The 22307-nt window shown below is 46.8% G+C and overlaps 1 protein-coding gene across 1 annotated transcript in view; it reads right to left on the bottom strand.

Annotated features, from left to right (window-relative positions):
- LOC146868964 (uncharacterized) overlaps positions 1-22307 on the bottom strand; it is a 145967-nt gene that overhangs the window by 94897 nt on the left and 28763 nt on the right. Inside the window, exon 2 of the mRNA XM_085614059.1 lies at positions 5747-5884. Coding sequence (XP_085470185.1) covers positions 5747-5866 — 120 coding nt within the window. The 5' untranslated portion in view covers positions 5867-5884. The remainder of the gene's footprint in view (positions 1-5746; positions 5885-22307) is intronic.

Below are 22307 nucleotides of genomic sequence, written 5' to 3'. Positions count from 1 at the left end.
AGTATCGTCCGTGCCAACTCCAACCGCCTCCTTTCTTGGGCTCCTTCCACATCTGCAATCCTCAAAGAGTGTTGTGCAGCTGCAGATGTGAAAATTGCCTGAATTACAGGTTGCTTTAGCTCAGCATTGCTGATTGAATAGGTGTGACCGGGAGATCCTTCTGCAGTCTTGGCTTCTCTGCCGTTCCTCCCGGTTTTGCTTTTGACTTAGCCTCCGCATCGATTTCCTCTACTGTTTATTTCCCTCCTGTAGTTCACAGAGGATGAGGCGGCAGCGATGCATTTGCTGGCGGCCTGTCTCTCCGCTCTTTCACCTTCTCCTTCACCACTTTGTTTGGCCAAGGCGGCATCTTTTGGCTTGAGTTATACCACCTTGCGACAGCTGTTCCGGTCAGCCTCGCCAGGGCAATAATCAGCCAAGACCTTGCCGATCGGACAATGAGACCAAACAGAAGATTTGCTGGCACATGCATCAACAATGCCATTTGCGATTCCTTAATAGCGAAAAATAAGGATTCGCTAATAAGGAATAGCAAAAGGCTATGCATGTAGAAATCGCTTACAAAATAGCGATTTCTAAACATTCCTTAATTGCTACTCGCAAATTGCGAGTCGCAATTAAGGAATACCTCCCCATTTAGAGGCCCATAGGAATGAATGGGAAGACTTTCTCAATTTGCGATTCTGAATTAGAGAATCGCAAATTGCTCATGCAACTTCAAGGGTGCAAGGGTGTCAAAAGGACACCCTGTTGCACCCCTGAAATCTGCATATGAGTACATCTTGCACACACACATGCCCCAAGGGCATGTGTGTGTGTAAAATGGAACTTTGAAAAATGCACTTTAGTGCATTTTTCAAAGTTTTTGCAAATTACCATGAAGTTCAACTTCATGGTAATTTGCTCACCCTATTAGCGAAATCGCTAATATTTTTACTTTAATGCATTGCATTTAAGGAATCTCAATTTGAGATTCCTTAAATGCAATCGCAATTTAAGTAATCGCAATTTAGAGATTACTTAAATTGCGATTTTTGCATTTGGGATGATGCATCCCAAATGCAAAAATACCGGTCGCAAAGGGGCAGATTCTGAGAATCTGCCCGTTTGCGACCGGTTTTTGCTTTGATGCATAGGCAGTTGAGAGGAGCCCCCCGCATCGCGCGATGACACCAGGTACTTTCGTATTGGTTTCCCTTCAAAGTACCATCTCCTATTGCCAGAATCACCGGAGCCGTGGAGAGTGGTTAGCGTGACATTCTAGCCAGCGGTTAGGAGTATTAATGATACTTTCAACTCATTATCCTGCAGCCAGGAAGTATCTGCAGTAATACTGTTTTATTATCCAATAGTCAGTAGTGGTATCTCATTACCCAGCAGCCAGAGAGTATATGCTGGAGTATGGTCTCATTATCCTGTAGACAATGCTGTGGTAGCATTATTTCGTTATCATGCAGATGAGGAGTATTTATGGTACTCTTACCTCATAATCCGCAGTTTGGGCTAGCTACAGTAGTTTTAATTTATTGTCATGCAGTCGGAACATGTTTACTGTAGTATTATTATGCAATCCGAAAGGCTCTCTAACTCTAACTGCAGAATAATGAGACATTAGTCTCATTATACTGCAGTTAGGAAGTCTTTCCGGTAATGTTGTATCATTAGCCTTCAGTCATAGAGTTTTTAAGGCAGTATCTGCGAGAAAGTGCCATCTTTCTTGCATGGTATGCCCCCACTTTCTGCTGAATTGCTGAATGTACTTTGACTGAGTGTGCCATGGACTCCTGCCAATCAGGTGCCCAGGGCCTGTGTTCCTTCCCTAAAAACTGTGCTGAAACCTAAAACCCAAATTGGCAAACCCTGGCCACATGTCAGCCCCTGGTAAATGGTACACTAGGTACCCAGGGCCTTGTGACCAGGGAAGGCCTCTAAGGGCTGCAGCACTTATTGTGCCACCCTTAGAGGCCTTGTACCCTGACACAAAGACACTACCCTTGCAGGCTGAGTGTCTGGGTATAGAACAAAACAGAGTCGAAATGGGCCACATCCCTGTGTGCCATTCCCACAACATACACTGCCCTGGCATACATCAACCACCCCTCTAGCTGGGTGTCCTATGCCAGTGGTGTGGGTATAGGAGCATGAGCCCTGTGCCCCTACAGTACCCAGGTCTATTCCTGGGCACTGTAAGTGCAGTGCTGCCATTTGAGAGTATATGGTGCTGGGAGATCGTCAACACAAACTCTCAGCACCATGATGGCTCCACTGAAGACTGAGAAGTTTGGTATCAAACTTCTCAGCACATTAAACCAGCACTGATGCCAGTGCAGGATTTAATGTACAATGCACGACAGAGGGCATCTTAGAGATGCCCCCTGAACCTAACCTACAATCCACGTCTGGTCTAAGGGGCTGCCTAGGCGGCTACACAGCAGACATGTTGCCGGACCCCTGGGTAGAGAGCCATCCGCTCTCCTGGGCCTGCAACAATGCACATCCTGGGCGAGGTGCTAGGTCTCCAGGATGGGCAGGGGAAGCTTCAAAGGCATGCCGCCTTTGTGAGCTTCTCCAGGCCACTTGCTGTACTCAGCAACTGGCCCCTACCGGTTCTAAACCCCCACTCTGGCGGGAAGACTGTCCGAAAACTCCAAGGAAGGACAGGTGGTGTGCCAGCCTCTGCCAACCCCACCCCTCAGGTGGGGAAGGCGAGGTGAAGCACATCTCCGGGCCCTCGCCATCTTGAAGATGGGGAGCCCTACCCAATCAGGACTAGGCCACTGCCCCCCTCCCACAGGTGAGTGGCAGGATAGGGGGTGTACCCACCCCAGGGCAGGGACCCAGTGGTCCCTGCCCTTTACCTACCTGTAACGCCCCTAAATTTTGTACTTAGGGGCACCCTGAACCTTCCTTCCATAGATTCCAGATTCCGAAACAGCAAAGAAGATCATGAGGAAAGAAGACCTGCCGTGCAGCTGCTAACAAGAGGAAGACACCAACTGCTTTGGCCCCAGCCGTACTGGCCTGTCGACCCTCAAACCTGCTCCTGCTAAATCCTGGCATCTCCCGTGGCCAGCAACCTCACAAACCCCGGAGGACCTGGCTACATTGTGACTCTGAGCATCTGGGACTCCCACGAGCAGTGGCTCTGCTCAAAGCAAGTAACTGACCCCTGGCATCGGCCAGGAACCGCGAACCCTGCACACTCTGCACCTGCCAAGCCTGGCCTGTGCATGGAGTGGACAAAGACCCCGAGGATGTCCCCCCAGCGACTGTGACCCCGAATCCGGCACCCAAGGATCCACCTTGACGCTCCTGACGACGCCTGCAGCCTCAGAACCAGGGACCCCCCAACCGCGATCAACAGAGGGTAAGATTTCCCAACACCAAAAGGCACCCCTGCACCCGGCGCCCTGCGGTCCGCTGTGTCCAACTCCTGGGTACCTACCTATCCTCCAACTACCCAACTTATCTCTCGAAGTGGTGGTCGCACCTGAAGAATCTTCGTCCCCGAGCTTGCAGCCTTTGTTCGTTCTTGAGCTAGTCCATTGCAATCCATTGAGCACCCGAAGGCTCACAAGCACCATGCACCCAGCTGCCCGAAAGGTCCTGGCAGTGCAACTTCTACTCCTACCTACTTCCCCATTTGCCCTGAGCAAGTGACCAGGAGCCCAGCTCCCACAGCCGTGTGGCCTGCTAGACAGCAGCCACCAACCAAGGGCCCCCTGCCTTCCATAGGATAACATTGGGCATGGCTGCCCCTGTGCCGCTGAGGGTGTACCAACTGTACTTACCTGACCCTGAGAGACCCCTGAGTCTATGCCCAGAACCTTAACTCTGCCAGTCGAGTACTTACCCAAAAGCCGATAACTCACTTTTCTTCCATAGGGTAACATTGGCTGGCTTCACTTGAAATTTCTTCTAATTGTGGAGTTTCTAAACTTTAAAATATTCACCTAAAATCAACGAGTAACAAAAACGAAAATACTCACATGCTATTTGGAGACATCCCAGTGCTGGATCCTGGTGCCCAGCACTGACCCTGAAAAGTACTTACAAACCATACTTACCGCTAACTCAGTTTTCTTCCATAGGAAACCATTGACTGTTTTTCTGTGAAATTTCTTGTGTCGATTTTTGCAAACTACAAATATTCTTTAAAAATCGTACCAACTGTGAAAAGGTAATTACCCACCTGTTTTAGATTGATGCCCCAGTACTGAGCCTAGGAGCTCAGCACTGGATTACAAAAGTAACAAGAACATACTTTACCGGTAACCTGAACTTTCTTCCATCGGAAACCATTGACTGTTTTTTAGGTCTCGCTGAGCTTACTGCTGCGTGCGCACCACTCGCGCACATGCACTGCAAGCTGTGGCCGGCGGTAGCATTTTTAGCTTGCTAATCGCGGCACCGGTGCTTTACTTTTAACATTAAAAGTAAAGCGCCGGTGCCGTGATTATAGCAAAAGTAAAGAAATAGAAACAGACATCTATTTCTTTACTTTTGCCATAATCGCGGCACCGGCGCTTTACTTTTAATGTTAAAAGTAAAGCGCCGGTGCCGCGATTATAGAAAAAGTAAAGAAATAGAAACAAACATCTATTTCTTTACTTTTGCCATAATCGCGGCACCCGTGCTTTACTTTTAATGATGAAAGTAAAGCACCAGTGCCGTGAAAACAAGCATTGGCATAGCCAATAGGTCTCGCCTTTGGGACCTTATAAGTGTTTATCCATGCAACAGTTGCATAACTAAATACTTATAAGGTTGCAAAAGCGAGACCTATTGGCTATGCCAATGCTTGTCTGTGAAATTTCTTCTGTCGATTTTGCTAACTTACAAATATTCGTTAAAAATCGGCTGTAAAACCTAAGCGCAGTCTATCAACTGCTTACAGGTGGTACACTAGTGCTGGATCCAGGATCCAACACTGACCTAGAAAAGGTAACCATAACTCCACTTACCTGCTAAGTGAATTTCCTCCCATAAGATAACATTGGTAACTTTGATTAGAAAAAGTTTCTAAGTGTCAACTTTTAAAATACCAAAATATTGCTTAAAAATCACAACAGTAACTAAAACGTATTTACTCACTTGTATCCAAGAACTTTCCCAGGACTGAATCTAGGATCCAGTCCTGGAGTTAGAAACGTAATCCTGAAAGTAATCAATTGCATTTAACTTAAAATACCCATTGAGCTCAATGTATTATTGTGTTTGAAATTGTGTTGCCTATTGCAACAAACTGTAACTATTGCATTCAAAAGGCAATTGCCTATTGCAAACTATTTAACTAAAGCATCTCATTCTGAGAAAGTATATTTTGATACCTATTGTTGGTTCTAAAATAAAGCAAGCATATATTTTTTTATATATAAACCATTGGCCTAGAGTTCAGTTCTTGAGTGTGTGAGACCATTTGCTGACTGAGTGTGTACAACAAATGCTTTACACTGTCCTCTGATACTGCCTTACTGCTCGACCAAGCTACCACTTTAGAGAGTAAGGTTATATCCAACTTTAGCCTCTGCCAAACCTCTGGGGACTGTGGACTCTGTACACCCTGTACCTATTTGGGAACAGTATATACCGAGCCACTTTCCTACACTATCCTCTCATTATCACACAGTCATGGAGAATTTGTGGTAGTATTGTTTAATTATCCTATAGCTGAGGAGTATTTAATGTGACTATTACCTCATTATGCTGCAGCCAGGGAGTATTTAGAATCCTCGTTTGACATTACCTCACCCACGTTCAGTCGTAGATGCTCCAGTTTGTCAATCTGGTTCCGCAGTCGCTGCTCCAGGTCTTTGATGACGCTGAGTGCGTCTTCGCACCGATGATCTTCACGAATTGCTGACATCACTAAATGAGCAAGGACCTGGGAACAGAGAGCGCATACCAGTCCTGGTCAGGGTCAGTGCTTACAGGCCAGTGAAAGGTACAGAAGGGCAGAGATATGTTTGGATTGGGCAGACAGTGACAGGTGCAGACCGAGCAGGCATGGACAGACTCACTCCAGGACACTGACAGTGCATGGAGGGCAGGGATGGGTAAAGAAGTGACCAGTACTAGTAGGACAGGCCTTCTTTGGTCAACAGCAGGTACAACAAGCAGATTACACAAGTTAAATGATGAGTAGACAGAGGATAGTGACAGGTAGAGAAGGGTCAGGGGTGGGGGTACATAGTGGTCAGGGTTAGGTGAAGGGGTCACAAAGGGACAGGTACAGAGGGGTCAACGGTGGGATACAGCTGCCTAGGTAGGTGGAGGGGTCAGAGCGGGATGGGTACAGAAGGGTAAGGGGTGGGTATAGAGTTTAGTTGAGGGGTCAGAGATTGATGGGTTTAGGGGGGTCGGGGTAGGTATAGAGCAGTCAGGATTAGGTGAAGTGGTCAGTGATTGGTAGGTACAGAGGGGTCATGGGTGGACATACAGTGGTCAGGGGTCGATCGAGAGGTGAAAGATGCATGGGTACAGAGGGGTCTGGGATGGGCATTGAACAGTAAGGAGCAGGTGGAGGGATAGCAGATGGATGGCCACAGAGGAGTCATATGGGTATGGAGCAGTCAAGGTTATTGTATTGTATTGTAATTGCATTTATATAGCGCTTACTTCCCCTGATAAGAGGTGTTGAAGCACTTTTTCGGCAAGTAGCAGGCTACTCCGGAACCCATAATGGATTAGTGTTGAATTAGTACAGTGAAACATGAAAGTAATTTGAGTGGTGGATATGTTAGTCAGTTACTTGGATTCAGAAGGATAGCGGAGGGATAGAAGATGGAAAAAGGTTTGCATTTATATAGCGCTTGTTACCCCTGATGGGGTGTTGAAGCGCTTTTTTGGCGAGTAGCACGCTACTCTGTAACCCATAAAGGATCAGTGTTGAATTAGTATAGTGAAACATGAAAGTAATTTGAGTGGTGGATATGTTAGGAACAGAGTGGTCAGGGTTTGATAGTGGGGTCAGTAATGGATGGGTCCTGAAGGGTTAGGGCGGGTACAGAGAGGTTTGGGTTAGGTGGAGGGGTCAGAAATAGATGGGTACAGAGGGGTGAAGGGTGGGTATGAAGTTAGGTGGAAGGTCAGAGGTGGATAGGCACAAAGGTGTCGGGTGGAAATAGAATGGTCAGGGTTAGGTGGAGGGGTCATGGAGGGATGGGTACAGAGTGGTCAGGGGTAAGCATAGAGTGGTCAGAATTAGGCAGAGGGGTCAGAGGTGGAAGGGTACAGAGGGGTCAGTGGTCAGAGTTAGGTGGAGGGGTCAGTAATGGATGGGTACAGAGGGGCCACAGTGGGTATAGATCGGACAGGGTTCAGTGGAGGGATGGATGGGTCAGAGGAGTCAGGGGCAAGCATAGAGTGGTCAGGGTTCAGTGGACGGGTCAGGGATAGACTGGTGCAGAGGGGTTAGGGGTGGGTATAGAGCGGTCAGGAGTTATTGGTGGGCGCAGTGGAGGGATCAGAGATGGATGGGTACAGCAAGATCAGTGGTAAGCATGAAGGGGTCAGGGTTAGGTGGAAGGGTCAGCGTTGGCTGGGTACAGAGGGGTCAGGGGTAAGCATAGAGCAGTCAGGGATCGGTGGCGGGGTAAGAGATGGATGGGTACAGAAGGGTAAGGGGTAGCTATGGAATGGTCAGTGTTAGGTATCAGGGACAAATATGGATGGGTACAAAGGGCTCAGGGGTAGGTAGAGGGGTCAGGGTGGGCATAGACTGGTCCGAGTTCAGTGGAGGGGTGAGAGATGGATGGGTACAGAGGGGTCAGGGGTGGGTATAGAGCTGTCAGGGTTCAGTGGAGGTGTCAGTGATGGATGGGTACCAAGGGGTCAGTGATGGGTATATAGCGGTTAGGGTTAGGTGGAGGGGTGAGAGATGGATGGGTACAGAGGGGTCAGGGGGTGGGTATAGAGCGTGCAGGGTTCAGTGGAGTGGTCAGAGATGGATGGGTATTTAGAGGTCAGGTGTGGGTATGGAGCAGTTAGGGTTAGGTAGAGGGGTCTGAGATGGATGGGTACAGAGAGGTCAGGGGTGGGTATACAGCGGTCAGGGTTCAGTGGAGGGGTCAGAGATGGATGGGCACAGAGGGGTCAGGGGTGGGTAAAGAGCAGTCAGGGTTCAGTGGAGGGGTCAGAGATGGATGGGTACCGAGGGGTCAGTGGTGGGTATATAGCGGTTAGGGTTAGGTGGAGGGGTCAGAGACGGATTGGTATATAGGGGTCAAGGGTGGATAAAGAGCAGTCAGGGTTCAGTGGAGGGGTGAGAGATGAATGGGCAGAGAGGTGTCAGGGGTGGGTATAGAGCGGTCAGCGTTCAGTGGAGGGGTGAGAGATGAATGGGCACAGAGTGGTCAGGGGTGGGTAAAGAGCAGTCAGGGTTCAGTGGAGGGGTGAGAGATGAATGGGCACAGAGGGGTCAGGGGCAGGTATAGAGCGGTCAGGGTTCAGTGGAGGGGTGAGAGTTGGATGGGTACAGAGGGGTCAGGGTAGATATAGAGCAGCCAGGCTTCAGTGGAGGGGTCAGAGATGAATGGGCAGACAGGTGTCAGGGGTGGGTATAGAGCAGTCAGGGTTCAGTGGAGGGGTCCGAGATGGATGGGTGCAGAAGGGTCAGGGGTGGGTATAGAGCTGTCAGGGTTCAGTGGAGGTGTCAGTGATGGATGGGTACCAAGGGGTCAGTGATGGGTATATAGCGGTTAGGGTTAGGTGGAGGGGTGAGAGATGGATGGGTACAGAGGGGTCAGGGGGTGGGTATAGAGCGTGCAGGGTTCAGTGGAGGGGTCAGAGATGGATGGGTATTTAGAGGTCAGGTGTGGGTATGGAGCAGTTAGGGTTAGGTAGAGGGGTCTGAGATGGATGGGCACAGAGGGGTCAGGGGTGGGTAGACAGCAGTCAGGGTTCAGTGGAGGGGTCAGAGATGGATGGGTACCGAGGGGTCAGTGGTGGGTATATAGCGGTTAGGGTTAGGTGGAGGGGTCAGAGACGGATTGGTATATAGGGGTCAAGGGTGGATAAAGAGCAGTCAGGGTTCAGTGGAGGGGTGAGAGATGAATGGGCAGAGAGGTGTCAGGGGTGGGTATAGAGCGGTCAGCGTTCAGTGGAGGGGTGAGAGATGAATGGGCAGAGAGGGGTCAGGGGTGGGTAAAGAGCAGTCAGGGTTCAGTGGAGGGGTGAGAGATGAATGGGCACAGAGGGTTCAGGGGGTGGGTATAGAGCGTGCAGGGTTCAGTGGAGGGGTCAGAGATGGATGGGTATTTAGAGGTCAGGTGTGGGTATAGAGCAGTTAGGGTTAGGTGGAGGGGTCTGAGATGGATGGGTACAGAGGGGTCAGGGGTGGGTAAAGAGCAGTCAGGGTTCAGTGGAGGGGTGAGAGATGAATGGGCACAGAGGGGTCAAGGGTGGGTAAAGAGCGGTCAGCGTTCAGTGGAGGGGTGAGAGATGAATGGGCACAGAGGGGTCAGGGATGGGTAAAGAGCGGTCAGTGTTCAGTGGAGGGGTGAGAGATGGATCAGTACATAGGGGTCAGGGGTGGGTATAGAGCTGTCAGGGTTCAGTAGAGGGGTCAGATATGAATGAGCACAGAGGGGTCAGAGGTGGGCATAGAGCAGTCAGGGTTCAGTCGAGCAGTCAGAGATGGATGGGTACAAAGGGGTCAAGGATGGGTATAGAGCGGTCAGGGTTCAGTGGAGGGGTGAGAGATGGATCAGTACACAGGGTCAGGGGCGGGTATAGAGCGGTTAGGGTTAGGTGGAGGGGTCAGAGATAGAGGGCTCAGGGCTAAGCATAGAGCGGTCAGGGTTAAGTGGAAGGGTCAGAGATCGATGGGTACAGAGGGGTCAGAGGTGGGTATAGAGCGGTCAGGGTTCATTGGAGGGGTGAGGGATGGATAGGTATAGAGGGGTCAAGGATTGGTATAGAGCGGTCAGGGTTCAGTGGAAGGGTCAGAGATCGATGGGTACAGAGGGGTCAGAGGTGGGTATAGAGCGGTAAGGGTTCAGTGGAGGGGTGAGGGATGGATAGGTATAGAGGGGTCAAGGATTGGTATAGAGCGGTCAGGGTTCAGTGGAAGGGTCAGAGATCGATGGGTACAGAGGGGTCAAGGATGGGTATAGAGCAGTCGGGGTTCAGTGGAGGGGTCAGAGATGGATGGGCACATAGGGGTTAGGAGTGGGTATAGAGTGGTCAGGGTTCAATAGAGGGGTAAGAGATCGATGGGTTCAGAGGGGTCAGAGGTGGGTATAGAGCGGTCAGGGTTCAGTGAAGGGTTCGGAGATGGATGGGTACATAGGGGTCAAGGGTGCGTATAGAGGTCAGGTTTCAGTGGAGGGGTGAGAGATGGATGGCACAGAGGGGTCAGTGGTGGGTATAGAGCGGTCAGGGTTCAGTGGAGGGGTGAGAGATGGATGGGTACAGAAAGGTCAGGGGTGGGTATAGAGCAGTCAGAGTTCAGTGGCTGGGTCAGAGATGGATGGGTACATGGGGTCAAGGGTGGATATAGAGCGGTTAGGGTTCAGTGGAGGGGTCAGAGATAGACAGGTTAGGGGTAAGCATAGAGTGGTCAGGGTTCAGTGGAGGGGTCAGAGATGGATGGGTACAGAGGGGTCAGGGGTGGGTATAGAGCGGTCAGGGTCCCGTGGAGGGATGAGAGATGGATGGGTACAGAGTCAGGGGCCGGTATAGAGCAGTCAGGGATCAGTGGAGGGGTGAGAGATGGATGGGTACAGAGGGGTCAGGGGCGGGTATAGAGCGGTCAGGGTTCAGTGGAGGGGTGAGAGTTGGATGGGCACAGAGGGATCAGGGGGTGGGTATAGAGCGTGCAGGGTTCAGTGGAGGGGTCAGAGATGGATGGGTATTTAGAGGACAGGTGTGGGTATAGAGCAGTTAGCGTTAGGTGGAGGGGTCTGAGATGGATGGGTACATAGGGGTCCAGGGTGGGTATAGAGTGGTCAGGGTTCAGCGAAGGGGTGAGTGATGGATGGGCACAGAGGGGTCAGGGGGTGGGTATAGAGCATGCAGGGTTCAGTGGAGGGGTCAGAGATGGATGGGTATTGTGGAAATGTGGATTTTCCTGATCAGTTATGTCCCCTATCTTGGACCCCAACGGTTCTATATGCATGTTACAAGTACATGTATGTTCCCTCCAGTTCCAGTTTCTAAGACGCAAACATATGTGTGTCTACCGTCGACATGTTCTCTGTCAGATCCGCCATCGATGGGCTGGATATTCGATTCCTAAGTATGAAAGGCCACCGACTTTATATGGCTAAATTACTCCATTTTTACAGTTCAGGCAAGTAGGCCCGATTCTGTCCTCAAAGCCTTTCCCTGCTCTCTGCCTCTGACAGCTTCAGCTTGAGCTCGCATCTGTGACCATGAACTCTGTCTCATTCTCTGCGCGGCCCACGAAGCCTGACATCAGCCTATTCTCTGCCAAGAGCTGTATTTCACCTTCGAATTATCTGCTTCCCCCTCAGCCGATGCATTCCTGCCTAGTAGCTTAAGTAAACATTCCTCCAGTTACCAAGCAAAAGGCCCGGTTTCTCTGCCCTCATGCAAGTAATTCATAGCCCTGTCACCATGGAATATTCCCATCCCCTCGCATTCAGTGTAGACACTTAGACGCTTGTACACGCACACACAGTCAGTATAGAATAGATTCTGTCCGAGAGTCCTTCCTTGTGGATAACATAGTTCTCTAAACATAGGATGTTAGATATGATTTGGGATTAGGTTGACTTGACCCCTCAGACTTCTCGTCTCCACATGTAGAGCTAAATGTCAAGTCCCCTTCACCCCCTAGTTGCACGTCAATTACACGTCATGCTGCCGCGCGCGCATCTATGCCAAGTATTATCTTATAGATCCACCTATATCTGATAATCCTAACCAATCATGTTTCTTTTTATTCCTTATTACGCCTAGTTTCGATTACGTACCTGTTTTGTCACTTTTCTTATCAAATGTTACGCCTTCTACATTCGTTTCATTGTAATGTAACTATTATAAAAATACATGTCAGTCAATAAATTATTGTACTTCACTTCCTGAACCCTCGTGGTGACGGAACCTGAAGGCCGCGACTCGAGTCGGCCATTTTGAATGGAATAAAGCCCATTTAGAAAACCTCTTATACCACGGATTCTGCCTCTTGTTATTTTGAGCTATTTTACTTTATTTTAAGATTCCGTATGAAATTCAGTCCGGTATTTTATTTACCACATAATGGCGCCCGAACAGGGACACTTTCTCATCTCACGCGCCGGCGGTGCGTTGCAGGCCCGGTCTCCTGCCACAGCTGGACGGACCATAAACGCGTACCAGCAGGATTTCCTGTAAGCTCCCTCCGGTCAAGCGGGGGCGACTGAGGCTGCGATCAACCCAGACGAGGCGGTGAGAAGTGCGAAGTATCCCGACCAGAGCCTAGCTGAGAGAGCAAGATCCGAGGTATACAGAGGCCCACCAGGTTTCCGAAATCCCGATGTCCAGAGGGTCCGCTGTCCGCAGTCATCGAGTCCTGTCCATTCTCTGAGGCCTTCCGTTTCAAGGAGCTACTCGGTGAGTACCATCGCCGGGGAGGCGTGTTGACGCGCACATAGGTTGTGCCGGTCAAGACGGATTTGGGTACACAAATCCGGTCTGCACTGTTTAGCAGTGTATATGCACTGTTTAGCAGTATATCAAATATTCCGAAGTATTCAGTTATTGTCAAGAATTCAGCGTGGTGATTAGTTAGGCAGACTATCATCATTGTCGGTCATTGTTTAAATGTTTAATGTTTAATGTTTAAAGTGTTCAAATATTGTGGTATGAATGATTGTTCATTGTTCACTGCTCATTATTGTGTTTTCTCGTATTAAGTAAGTTCAAGAGTAAGTATCAGATCAGTTGTAAATATGCCGCTCTTCTCGAAGTTAAGACAGATTACTACCAGAAAAGGGGTGCTTGAAGAAGCAGTTCCTATTCCTCCTAGGGACACTCCAGGGCATTTTATGTACCATAAACATGGCTTAGATGCCATATTGTTTCTTGACCTATGGGTAGATTATACCAAAGGATTACCAGAAAGTCAAAGGTGGCCCGCAGCGGGAACCTGGGATGCAGAATGCATCATGAAAGTGGAGGAAGAGTTATGGAAAAGAAAGGTCAGACAGTCACAGAAAGACGCTGTTGAGTTATGGCGTAAAGAATCGCATAGACGAACAGAAAAAGCACGTAGACAAGAAGAGAGGAGTAAAGAAAGTTCAAATAAAGTTCAAGAAAATCTATTAATTGAGGAAGGTATCCGAGTGAAATCAGAACAAGTAAATAGACAAAGAAATGCTCTTATGAATGGTATGTATCCCCTTCTAGCCGAAGGACTACCTAAAGCTGTTACAGAAATACCAAAAGACTTGCCACCCCCACTATTTCCAATTAAGGTACATCCAAAAGGGCATCCCAGAACCGCAGAAGATGTTTTTCTTTCCTCATATCTAGACGACGCAGCTCCCGAATATGCTAACGCCGCACCACATAGACCGTCTGGTGTAGGGGTTCAACGTCAGGATCAGGTATCTGTCCCCGTGCAACAGCAAGTCCCGACACAAGCTTCGGCTAGCACATCTGTTTCCGCATCTGTTTCCGCAGTCGATCCTACAGGGATATCGACACCCATAGTTGCTGTGTCACGTTCAACGAATCCATTCACACCCGACGCCCCAGATGGGGCCACGGGAGGTGCTAGCAGTACCTTTACACCACCCAGAATAAATAAACTTGTTTTTCAAGAGTCAGCACATTCACGTACACCAAAATTCGTAAGTGAACGTACGCTTAAGGAACTCCTTGTAAATTGTAGATATGACCCAGTGGTTGGTAAAGAGGACGAAATGGTCCTGGCATCATTACGTATCAGGCGAGCCGCAGAGTATTTAGCGAGGTTACCAGGGATGACTACGCATCTAGATAACATATATCATTTTGTTCAAACAGGACGAGATCCAGGATGTATTAACAGAGCTATGGAATTCCAGAAAGTAGAGATACAGGGGGAACTGCTACGTTTCCTCATAAACTGTGTGATCAGAAATCAAGATCGTCCGGGGGTAGACCCGAATGAAATGCTTATTCTTACAAGATGGAGTCAGAATATATCAGAAGGGAGACACGATAAACAAAATTGTATAATAGCCATGTGCCGAAAAATCCGTAAAGAAATAGAGCGTATTCATGAAGAAAGATTGGGAACAGACGAGTTTGAGCAAAATGAAGTGTCCGAATCAGGGAATTCCGCAAGACAGTCAGAGACCATAGCCTATGTAGGCAGAGGAAGATCCTGTGATAATGCTAGACGTTTTCCTGATCCAATACATTCTGTATGCCCAAATAACAGCAGAACGTATCCAACGCCTGTAATAAATCTGAAATCTCCTGAACATTTGTTTCACGCCGCAGATAAAATACTACGAGAACGAAGGGGTTACCACCTCCTCGATTCCATGGATGAGCAAGAATTAGCCAGATCAGCCGTTCACTGGATTGACAGTCCTGAAAAATACGGTGATGAGACCGTAGCACACACGTTTTTTAATCTCAGTATAGATGAACAACGCTTAGCTGGAATCTATATGATTCAGCAACTCCTCATATTATATAAGAGCCAACATGCTGACCCTGGTCCTTTACCTGATATATTAACGGAACTACTCACAAACAGATGGAGAGGTTCTAGTAACAAGCTAATTAAAGAAATATTAGTGTCACGTAAACAATATGTCCTTTTTGTAAATCCAGACTCTCTCTCCCTGCCCCGCAGAGAAAGAGCACCGTACTATATGGATAGACAAAATCCTTTACGAGAAGTGCACCCAATAAAAGGCGAAGACAATGAGTTTCACCGTGTATTTGTTTACACACCCATATCAAAAATGGAATTATTAGAAATGAAGAAAGTAGTACCTAGTCATGACAAGGACCCAGCGGGTTTTCACCGAGAAATTAAAGACATGTTACTTATGGGAGAGTACACCTTTCCTGATATTATGACGATATTAAAGGTGCTTTTGCCTGCTGGCGTTTATGAAAAACTGAAAGAAAAAGAGTGGGAAGTAGGAGACCAAAAGATAGACTGGACAGCATTAGCAGAGGAAGAAAGGGGCCGAACTGCAGGTTCAGGGCTCGGGGATAAAGTTAAACTGTTACCAGGTTTACTAGTACAGGTACTGCCACGTTTATTAACTACAAAAAAGGAAGATTGGGGTGCAATCACAGCCTGTAAACAAAAGCAAGATGAAGACACAAGCGATTATTATGCTCGATTTGAAAAATGTTTTGGTATAAATAGTGGTATAAAAGCAAGTAGTGACTCATATCCACATTTATTTGTGACAAAATTAGTGGAAAATGCATTACCTCCAGTAAAGAATAGAATATTGAAATTCGAGAGTACCTGGCAAAGTAACACTCCGTCGCAAATGCTACAAATGTTACAGTATCATCACAATAGAATTAGGGATGAACAAGAACACGAGCATAGACGCATGAAGGATACAAAAATGAAAATGCTAGTTTCTCAGACAGTACCAGCAGATGGTCACAAAAAGGGTGTGACACATTCTGGTGATTCTGCCGTTCCTGTAAAAGGAACCTGCAATTACTGTAAACAACTAGGCCATTATGTACATGATTGTCAAGTCCTGAAACGCAATATAGCTACAGGTATTACAAAAGAGAGACCACGATTAGTTAGACAAGATCAGAATGAACAAGGAACTATGCAGCATGGACAGTCCATGCCAGTTCAGCAACAGTCCATGCCAGCCTCACAGCAACCCATACAGTTTGTGCCGGCTGCACCACCATTGCCTGCTACTGCCACACAAACCACAACACGACAAATGTATCAGACTGCACAGTATGAATACCCTGAATATCAGCATTACGCATGAACCAGCCTAGAGAGGGAAGTTGACTTACCGCTTATCGAGATTCCAGTAGATCAAGAAGGACCTTATGTACATAGTGAATTATTAGGTCAAGATAGAAAATTCTTACTCGATACAGGGGCAAGTCGAACAACCATAAAACGTAGTGAAGTTCCAGGGGCACCCCTCTCAGGCTCTCAAAATGTTTCCCTTGGTTTTTCAGGAAAGCCTATTGTTAATGAAGTATCACAGCCTCTACCACTTACGATAGGACCTTTGACACGAACTACAGATTTATTGCTTACTAAATCATGCCCAGAAAATCTGTTAGGAATTAAAACTCTGAAAGCACTAGGAGCCATAATATGTTGTTCTCCGGAAGGAGTAAGGTTGTTTTTGCGTGATTTTAAAGGTCACTATGTGTCTAGAGACATGGATCCCCGACTACAGACTTTACCAGTACATCTATGGGCACAAGGCCCTACGGATGTTGGCTGCATGAACATTACACCCTATCGAGTCACATTGAAAGCAGGAGTGGTACTACCACGAATGCGACAATACAAGTTACCGCATGATGCTGTAGTGGCTTTGTTGAAAATCATTGATGAGCTAATTGCCCAGGGAGTAGTTGTAGAAACAGACTCCAATATATGTAATTCACCGATAATTCCGATTCTTAAACGAACTGATCCTACTGCTCCACCAGTATACCGATTGGTTATTGATTTGCGTGAACTAAACAAGTGTATTGTACCACAATTTCCTGTGGTTCCTGATATATCATCATTGTTAACAGCAATTGATTCCGAAGCAACATTCTTTACTGTGATCGATCTCAAGAATGCCTTTTTCAGCGTCCCAATAGATCCGGAAAGCCAATACTTGTTCGGATTCAGTTTAAATGGGCGCAGCTTTAAATTCTCACGCGCTCCCCAAGGATTCACAGAAAGCCCCAGCATCTACAGCCAAGCACTGAAACGAGAACTTGACAGTATCCACATGCCAGTCAATACTGCACTGCTTCAATATGTCGATGATCTGCTGATCACCGCGAGAAGCGAGCCAGAATGTGAAAAAGCTTCTCTGACAGTTTTACATTTTCTAGCCGACAAGGGGCACAAGGTGTCTCCTTCTAAGCTGCAATTCTGTGTCCAGCGAGTTATTTATCTTGGTCACTCGCTGTCCAAGGAGGGAAGGCAGCTTACACCAGATCGCATCCAGTTAATTGCTAACATGTCAATACCCCAGACACAAAAGGAGGTGCGAGCTTTCATAGGCCTCACTTCATATTGTAGGCAGTGGATCCCTCAGTACGCATTTCTAGCAAAACCACTCATTCAGTTAACCACACAGGAGGCAGCCACATCGACTGTTCTCCCTTGGACTCAGGAACATACACAAGCTTTTGAAAACCTAAAGGAAGCTTTATGTCAAGCACCTGTTTTAGCAACACCATGTTATAGCAAACATTTTACACTCTTTGTTACAGAACGCGAAGGTACTGCCTTGTCAGTACTCACTCAGGATCAAGCAGGATCACGCAAGCCATGTGCTTATTTTTCCAGTACATTAGATCCCGTAGCTCAGGCTTTGCCTGCATGCCTGAAATCAGTGGCAGCGACAGCTTTAGCAATCAGACAAAGCGATACCATAGTATTAGGACACCCATTGACAGTACAAGTACCACATGCAGTAGAGGTTCTTGTGAACCGAACACAAACACAACACTTGACCATAGCAAGACTTACCGGTTATGAACTGACATTGTTTCAACCACACATAGAGATCCGACGGTGTAATACATTGAATCCTGCTACACTATTACCTGTAATTGGAACAGACCCACTAGCTCATGATTGTGTTGAAATCATTGAAATAAAGACGAAACCTAGACAAGACTTGACAGACGTTCCGTTGTTAGATCCAGACCTGACGTTGTATGTAGACGGATCGTGCATGAGAGCAAGTACAGGAGACTTAGTGGCCGCGTATGCAGTCACAACAGACACTGAAGTTATTGAGACAAATTGTATAGATACTTTGTCAGCCCAAGCAGCAGAACTTATTGCTTTAACACAAGCCTGTATTCAAGCCACAAATAAGAAAGTTAATGTATACACTGACTCACGTTATGCATTCGGAGTTGTACACGACTTCGGCGTGCTGTGGCGAGAGAGAGGTTATTTAACTTCCCATGGTGCCCACATTCAGCACGGACCCCTCATTCATGCCCTGTTAGATGCAATACATCTACCCACTGCTATATCGATTATGAAATGTAAAGCACACACGAAGGTTACTGATACCATTTCTCAAGGTAATGATTTAGCTGACAGAACAGCTAAACAGACTGCTCAGAATCGCACATTAGACATGACAAAGCCAATAGTTCAGACACCAACACAGTGTATGACAATTAAGGATCCCGCACTTGACGTAATTGACATACAGACACATGCCACAGCAGAAGAAATAAAGAAGTGGACTGAACTAGGAGGGATCCAGACAGATCAAGGATGGATGACGAAGGAGAAATCTGTATGGTTTCTCCCTGATTCCATGGTTCAAGCCATTATAGCTACAGTTCACAGTCCAGCACATTTAGGAGAGAAGGCTATGCTAGACAGCATTCAGCACATTTGGTTCAACAAACATTTACGAGCAGCAGCTAAACAAAAAGTTCGTACCTGTATGATATGTTGTCAGTTTAATCCAGGAAAGAGTGTTCCCGTAGAGCAGGGTGGATTTCAGCCTCCTGACCATCCTTTTGAAGTCCTCCAGATGGATTATATTCAGATGGAACGTTGTCGAGGATTCAAATATGTTCTTGTAGTTGTTTGCGCTCTCTCTCGTTGGACAGAGGCGTATCCCGTATCCGATTACACTGCCCCGACTACTGCCAAGCAGCTAGTTCGAGAATTCTTCCCACGGTACGGTTTACCACGTGTTGTATATTCCGATAACGGCCAGCCTTTCTCATCCGAATTAATGAAACATGTCTCACTTTTGTTGGGATATCAGTGGAAATTCCACTGTGTCCGACACCCCGAGGCAGCAGGTCTCGTGGAACGACATAATCAACTTTTAAAAATCAGATTGTCTAAAATATGTCAGGAAAAAGGTGTGGACTGGATAGTAGCCTTACCAGTTGCGCTATTCTACATGAGAATGGTAGCACACTCTCGAACAGGGCTATCCCCTTATGAAGTGATCTTTGGTAGACCACCGAATATGTGGGGGACGCCTATACCCCGTAAAATAACTGATGTTGACTGTAATATGCTGACAGATTACCTGGCTTCCTTGATGTCTGCACTACAATCTTGTCGTTCACAGGTAGTCGCAGCTTTTCCCGACAACACCGAGGTGAAACCTCATGATGTAATTCCCGGTGATTATGTCCTCATCAGAAATTTTGATCGGAAAACCCAACTGGAGCCAAGGTGGAGGCTTCCTAAGTTGGTCCTGCTGACGACCAGAACAGCTGTGAAGATCGAAGGAAGAAAAGGATGGGTGCATTCCGGACATATAAAAAAATTTCATGGACTTCCTCCTGACACAAACAGTACTTCCCGTGTGTCTTCCCCCATTGACTCAAAGCTACCTTTGGCTGAGGCCAGTAGCACCGAACTCTATAAGCAGAAACTCAGGTCCAGATCTAAACTGTCGGACGATTTGATTGTTTAAGTCCTCTCCAAGGTGAAGCGGTTGAATCTGTCCCGACATGTATCCCTTAGGTCTGAATGACGTAGAGTCCAGAATCATAATGAAACGACATGCTTATTGTAAATTACTGCGTAACCACTGCATTGTGACTTTATTAATTTTGTTTTCCTTGAGTTTTTTAATAGTTACTACAAGTATATTGTTGCATATGTATTATCCTGTTTCTAAACGTGCTTTCAATATAACTGATGAACATTCTTTTAGTGACTTACCCCCACATGAGTTGTCCTATAGACTTGCGCTGCGTAATAACACATTCATTAGTATGTTACATCATTCCCATCAGACTAGTAATGCCACCAATTGTTGGGTGTGTGGCCGACTCCCCCCTTATCAGAATAACAAAGGAGTTCTGCCTTTCTTTCCACATCCATTCACACACAATGGCTCCTGTGGAGCATGGTTTAGTTTATTAAATTCCATAGACCCAGACACAGCAGTTTATCAACAACATTGGATATGGGGAAATCTGAATCTAGTTTTATTCAAAGTCTGTCACCCTAATAAGGAGGGTCACCCCAGTAGAACAGGAACTGATTTAGAAAATGAAGTGTATAAATTAAGTAATTTTACGCCTAATCTTATGATTTTAAAAGTTAAATCCGAAGTTGAACTAATTCTGCCCACTATGTCAGTATTTCCAGTTAAGGGTGAATTATGTGTAAGAAAAGTTGGTTCCATACACATGGGCCATAGCAAATGCGTTACTACCGTAGAATATAGTGATCAAGGCAAATCTTCATTTAGAGCTTCTCGCCATTCTTACTTCATATGTGGCCAGACGGCATATATGCGTCTGCCTCTAGATTGGGATGGTACCTGTTACATAGCATTCCTTTTGCCACCTGTTTTCCTAGCTCCCCCTGATTATTATCGAAATGTTCATTCAGTACACAATAGAGAGCGAAGAGATCTCCCAGTTGTCGATTATACTGAGACGGCATGGGACAAGTATGTAGATTTCAATAAAGGCATCTTTCCCTATATAGGTACTATATCAAATAGTAAGCTGATACGCAGACTCACCAAGACTCTTGAAGCTGTAGTAAACGAGACTATAGCCGCCCTAGGCAATCTGACAGAGGAACAATCAGTGATGAGAATTGTTGTTCTCCAGAATCGTCTTGTCCTTGACGTCATCCTGGCCGATAGGGGCGGAGCTTGCAGGGTCATCGGATCCAGCTGCTGCATATTCATACCAGAAAATTCGCCATCTGTATATAAAGCTATAACACGCCTTCATAAGATTGTAAGCCAGATACACGAGAATCCAGGCACTTGGACGTGGTCCGGGTGGTTTTGGAGTGTGATATCAGCCTGGGGATGGAGAGTTTTATCCTTCCTAGGTATTGGCCTTCTTATGCTCTTCAGTTGTTGTTTATGCCTACAATGTGGACCAGCGATTTGTGGTCTGTGTGCCACATCATGCATTCCATATCACAGTTCTCGTTCAGAATGCCGGAAGAAGAAGGAAGAAGAAATGATGCTCCATGAGCAAATCGATGGAATAATGAAGATTGATGTCTCTTGAAGGGCAAGAAGGGGACAAGGAGGGAATGTGGAAATGTGGATTTTCCTGATCAGTTATGTCCCCTATCTTGGACCCCAACGGTTCTATATGCATGTTACAAGTACATGTATGTTCCCTCCAGTTCCAGTTTCTAAGACGCAAACATATGTGTGTCTACCGTCGACATGTTCTCTGTCAGATCCGCCATCGATGGGCTGGATATTCGATTCCTAAGTATGAAAGGCCACCGACTTTATATGGCTAAATTACTCCATTTTTACAGTTCAGGCAAGTAGGCCCGATTCTGTCCTCAAAGCCTTTCCCTGCTCTCTGCCTCTGACAGCTTCAGCTTGAGCTCGCATCTGTGACCATGAACTCTGTCTCATTCTCTGCGCGGCCCACGAAGCCTGACATCAGCCTATTCTCTGCCAAGAGCTGTATTTCACCTTCGAATTATCTGCTTCCCCCTCAGCCGATGCATTCCTGCCTAGTAGCTTAAGTAAACATTCCTCCAGTTACCAAGCAAAAGGCCCGGTTTCTCTGCCCTCATGCAAGTAATTCATAGCCCTGTCACCATGGAATATTCCCATCCCCTCGCATTCAGTGTAGACACTTAGACGCTTGTACACGCACACACAGTCAGTATAGAATAGATTCTGTCCGAGAGTCCTTCCTTGTGGATAACATAGTTCTCTAAACATAGGATGTTAGATATGATTTGGGATTAGGTTGACTTGACCCCTCAGACTTCTCGTCTCCACATGTAGAGCTAAATGTCAAGTCCCCTTCACCCCCTAGTTGCACGTCAATTACACGTCATGCTGCCGCGCGCGCATCTATGCCAAGTATTATCTTATAGATCCACCTATATCTGATAATCCTAACCAATCATGTTTCTTTTTATTCCTTATTACGCCTAGTTTCGATTACGTACCTGTTTTGTCACTTTTCTTATCAAATGTTACGCCTTCTACATTCGTTTCATTGTAATGTAACTATTATAAAAATACATGTCAGTCAATAAATTATTGTACTTCACTTCCTGAACCCTCGTGGTGACGGAACCTGAAGGCCGCGACTCGAGTCGGCCATTTTGAATGGAATAAAGCCCATTTAGAAAACCTCTTATACCACGGATTCTGCCTCTTGTTATTTTGAGCTAT

The sequence above is a fragment of the Triturus cristatus genome, chromosome 1_2, assembly GCF_964204655.1.
Source record: "Triturus cristatus chromosome 1_2, aTriCri1.1, whole genome shotgun sequence".
Taxonomy (NCBI): Eukaryota; Metazoa; Chordata; class Amphibia; order Caudata; family Salamandridae; genus Triturus; species Triturus cristatus.
This window is presented reverse-complemented; position numbering and strand designations above follow the sequence as displayed.